At 45.2% G+C, this 4746-nt stretch overlaps 1 protein-coding gene across 1 annotated transcript in view; it reads right to left on the bottom strand.

The window, feature by feature from the left end:
- Positions 1-218: 218 nt before the first annotated feature.
- Positions 219-4746, bottom strand: part of Cers5 (ceramide synthase 5) — a 29652-nt gene continuing 25124 nt past the window's right edge. Inside the window, 6 exon segments of the mRNA XM_050122492.1 lie at positions 219-1045; positions 2050-2145; positions 2147-2158; positions 2966-3122; positions 3883-3989; positions 4091-4219. Of these exon segments, the coding sequence (XP_049978449.1) occupies positions 830-1045; positions 2050-2145; positions 2147-2158; positions 2966-3122; positions 3883-3989; positions 4091-4219 (717 nt within the window). The 3' untranslated portion in view covers positions 219-829.

A 4746-nucleotide genomic window follows, 5' to 3' on the forward strand; every position in this document is an offset into this window, starting at 1 on the left:
CCCCTGCAAAAGCATTCTGTGCTCTTAACTGCTGAACCATCTCTACAGCCCCTGTGGAGAAAATCTTATGGTGTATGTCTGTAAGCCCAGCACCGAGGAGGTTCCGGCAGCAGGTTGTCGGGTCTGAGGCCAGTCTCACAGACCTTGTCTCCAAATAAATAACCCCAAATTTAACCAGGGCATTGATGACAGTCACTAAAGAGATGAAGACAATAGAGAAGGGTTGAAACAAAAACTTTAATTACAGAAGAGTAAACAATAGTATAAAACCGTTCAGCACACCTAGAGAGCTGCTGCTCTCCATACCTCAGCTCATCCTTTCCACCCCCTCCCTGCGTACCAGTGAGTAAAAAGCAGGGCATGAGTAGTTGTCCCTGTCGCTATCGGATGGTAGGAAGGAGATGTAGCTAGAGGCCACAGTGGTCCTGGGTATCAGGTGAAGCACCGCTTCCTGCTCCAGAAGAACTGTTCCCCAGGTCTGGAGCTGGATCTGGTGGCACCATTGATTTAGATGGACCAGGAACTTAGAGCCTCAAGAGCCATGGGACAAAGATGCAGATGGTCTAGAGACAAACAGCGTAATTCAATACGCAGCCAACGCTGGTTTGAGGTGGGTTCATAAGTGACTAGGCCATGCCTAGTGGTCCAGAATTGTGCCCCAAACCTGTCAATGAAACTCATCCACATGCACAATGCACAAACACACAAACACATACAAACACAGAGCAAATAACATTACTGAAAGGACCAGGGGCATTAAATACAAAACAGCAGTTTCTTTAAAACATGAAACTGTTTCTTTGATCCTCCTCAGTGCCTTGCAGTCCATCTAGTCGCAGGCCTGCAGATGTGGGGAGGCCCCAAAGAGCGGGTTGCCAACAGCCTTACAAGTCCCATGCTCTTCAGCCCAGTGGCTGCCTCCCATGTGGCCATTCACACAGTTGGCACCATTGCTGGAGCTGCGGCCAGAGAGGTTGTTTGTGTGGCTGGTGTCTTCTTCTTCCTCTGAGCTGCTCTCTACATCACTGCGATCATCCTTAGACACCTGAGCAGGGCAGGACCAAAGGCAGCAATTATGCTACTCTCCACAGACTCACAGGACCAATCTCAGAAAGGTCACTTTTGCATAGCTTTTGATCTAGCCTACATTCAGGTGACAGCTGATTCAAAATATTATCTAAATCATTGGGTGCCACTGTGAATACATTTTCCCTCTTCCACCACAAAGAACTGGAAGGCCAATACAAATGACTGCTGTCATGGTTTTACCTCTGATGATCGTGGGCACTGCATTTATCTACCCTGGTTATCCCGAGTTCCACTTTACTCCCCATACTGACCCATGACACGTTTTCAGTAGTTCTGCTATTACTGGGCATCCCTAGGCACTGTAAAGTCAAGAATGGTGGAGAGACAGTGCTCTCAGAGAGCTTTCCTGATGCTGACTTTGCCTTTTACATGTGCTCTTTGTTTTGTTATTTTCAAATGAAAGGTTTAGATTATGGATGCATTTTCCAATTAGTCGCCCTGCACAATACTGGGCCATAAAATAAAAAGAGAGGAAACCAGTGAAACCTGTGTGAGGACAATGACCCTTTAACACACAAGCAGCAATGTAGTGCTGTTTATGAAGCTCTGTGGTGAGGGACACAGTTCTAGCTGTTGTTACAAAGGAAGGACATTTGTTTAGACAAGTTCTGTGACTGCAGTAAACTGCAGCTGCTGACTCTGAACTCTGATCAGGAGCTGTGATCACCTGATGTCTAGGGGATTTCCACCAGAGGGCAGAATGTCTCCAGACCTGAGGTGGAAAGGCTCAAAAGCTAAACAAGTTAAAGACTAGACTTAGTCCTTGACTTTGGTAACTTCAGCTCCAGTTAACAACAGTCACATAGGTTAAGCTGGGCAAGTGAGCACATTCCGAGACAGATGGGACCAGGAAGGACAGCGGGAAGGAGACCAAGACAGATGGGACCAGGAAGGACAGCGGGAAGGAGGACCCATTCAGACAGGTACTTCTCTCAACACTAGAAGCACAGATGCACTTACATGCAAAGGATGAAACTGTGCAGATCCCAGCAGGCATAGAAAAGAGGGAGGAGCTGAAAGAAGAGCAGAAGGCACAGAGTCTGGGTCTAGTCCTCCCTGGGTAGGTCACCTAGTCAGGAAAGAAAGGCGGAGGAGAAGAGAGATGTCCAGGAGCTACAACAAGATGCGTAGGCGCACCACACAAGTCCTGAAACCAATCACAGCCATCAGGAACAATGACAAGAGATAATAAATACCAAGGTTACATCATCTGTGCAGTCTGGAACTAACATCTCTAGTAGAGCCTGACCCACTTGGAATTCTGCATAACTGACAGCGTTCTGGCTCGACAGTCTGTCTGCTTTAAAACTTGCAGATTTCAATTATGTCCTGTCATTAAATGTTGCCTCCTGGGGTTGGAGTTAGCTAGGTGTACTGTCCTAAAAGGCAGGGGTATCTTTCTTTGTGTTCTGTGCACTAAAAACCAAACAGTAAGCAAGGTAGATGTTTAGTTCCTAATATAAACCAATCTTGTGTATTGCAGCATGGTCACCTTAGAACAGCTAGTGAGCTACCTCACAGTTCCGAGACATCCCAAGCATCTGGCTTTCCAGTTTCTATCTGCAGTTCTCCATCAACAGCCATTCTATTTTGTTTATTTTTGAGACAGGGTGTCAAGTATTCCAGTTTGGCCTCAAACTCACTATGTAGCAAAGAAAGACCGGAACTTCTGATTTTCCTGCATCACCTCCCTAGCACTGGGATTGCTGGCATGCATATGGCACCAGGCCTGGTTTATGTGGTACTGGAACCAAAGCCAGGTCTTCACACAGCACGCTAGTGACTAAGCTGCATCCCTAGCCTGACTGTGGGCTGCTCCTATAACTGCGGGTCCCTAGGTCTGCTGCATAATACCCATGCTCCTACATGGTCTTACCTTTCCCCGGATCAAGGCTTTAAAAGCAATTCGTGCAATTAAGTAGGACCAGATGACATGCAGAACCTGTAGGATCAGGAGAAGGCCATTGAAGAGCCACCAGGAGGGGTAGGGCCCAATCATTTCCCAACTCTCAAAGAGGGTTGTGTTCAGAATCCTAGGAGGAAGAAATAACAGTCAGGCTCTAGAGGCCAGTTAGACAGAGGGAAGCTGAGTCCTCTGGACAGTCTTCTGCACATTTTACATTAGTGCAATAACAGGAATATTCTTTCATAGGGAATAAAAGTAAACACAGGAGCCTAATGTGTTTTTACCTTCTGAGATAAGAGGAAGAAATGGAATCTTAGGAAGTGATGGGGCAACTTACTATTAATCACTTCAAATATGCAGCTTCACAACACTGGGACAGCAATAGGCCTATAATCAAACCCTAGAATGGTTTAGATTCTTAGGGACAGAGAGCAATAAGTGGTTGATTTGCTGAGACTAAGCCAATTTCTAGCACAGTCACTAGGTTTGTAGTCTAGGTAATGAGTATAGAAGAGAAATACGTGCACATGCCTGTGCTGGTCAGGAGGAGGAAGGGGGCATACAGCACAATCAAAGCAAGAAAAGCCGGAATCCCTGTAGTCAATGCAAAAGAGGGCAAAGGAGTGATAGTGACTTAAGCACAGACTAAAGACTGCAGCAGAAATAGCAAGAGAAGCCAGGAGTAAATAACACACACACCCTGACTCACTAGAAACACTGCGTAAGGCAGCCAAGGTCCTGTAAGGGTCCACAAAGGGTCAGTCTAGGTCAAGGAAAAGGCAGGGCACTAGGGTTCTTAGTGCTTGACTGGCAAGAAGAGAACAGAAAAACTAAGCTAGCAAAAAGTTATTAGATACCTGCCACGGTTCACCACCTTGAGCACTTACCACAATGGGTAGATTCCTAGACGTGTAACCATAAAGACTGCACTAAAGATCACAAAGAGGCTGTCACAGAGCCGCTGATATTTGGCATAATTGGCCAGCTTTGCAGCCTGGATAAAAGAAAAAAAATTGAGTTGGGGAAAAAGTCAGTTCTCACAGGTCAAGAAAGGGAGAGAGGAAAGATGAAGCAGCAAGCAAGTCGAGCTCTTACTTCCAGCAAGAAGTCTGAGGAATCATGGAGACACATGACCAGAGTTCCCACTCGAACCATGTTGTTGATGTAAGAGAAGGTGATAAGCCCAATGGTGGCCAAGTGATGCACAAACATGATCAGGAAGTCCTAGGAAGAAATGGCAGCAAAGGAGAGGCTGGACAAATGCCTGCCACCCAAAGCTCCCTTAGTTCAGCGGTTAACATCATTTTGGTTTCCAGCACCCATGTGAGGTAGCTCTCAAGTACTTGGTAACTGTAGCGCCAAGGGATCCGACACCCTCTTCCGGCCTCTGTGAGCACCTGAACTCACACATGACATATAACCAAATTACTCCTAAAAGTCCCAGAGAACTGCTTATTAGCTAAACAGTTCGTCTAATTGCAAAGACTTCCGGCTTTTGGGTTTAAGTTCTTTTTCCTTGGGTTCACACGTCAAATTAAAACTGAAAAACTTAGTCTTATAAATAAAATAAGTAGTTATTATGTTATTTGCACATCACATATTATACATTATATAAATTATATATATGTTATATCATATAAATAATTATTAGAAGTGTGGTTTAATTGTGAAGTGTCCTCCCCGACAGGCTCATATTCTAGGTGACTTTTTTTTAAAAATATTTATTTATTTATTATGCATACAATATTCTG

This window comes from Alexandromys fortis, unplaced genomic scaffold, assembly GCF_014885135.2.
Source record: "Alexandromys fortis isolate MF-2015 unplaced genomic scaffold, M_Fortis_MF-2015_v1.1 scaffold_216, whole genome shotgun sequence".
Lineage (NCBI taxonomy): Eukaryota > Metazoa > Chordata > Mammalia > Rodentia > Cricetidae > Alexandromys > Alexandromys fortis.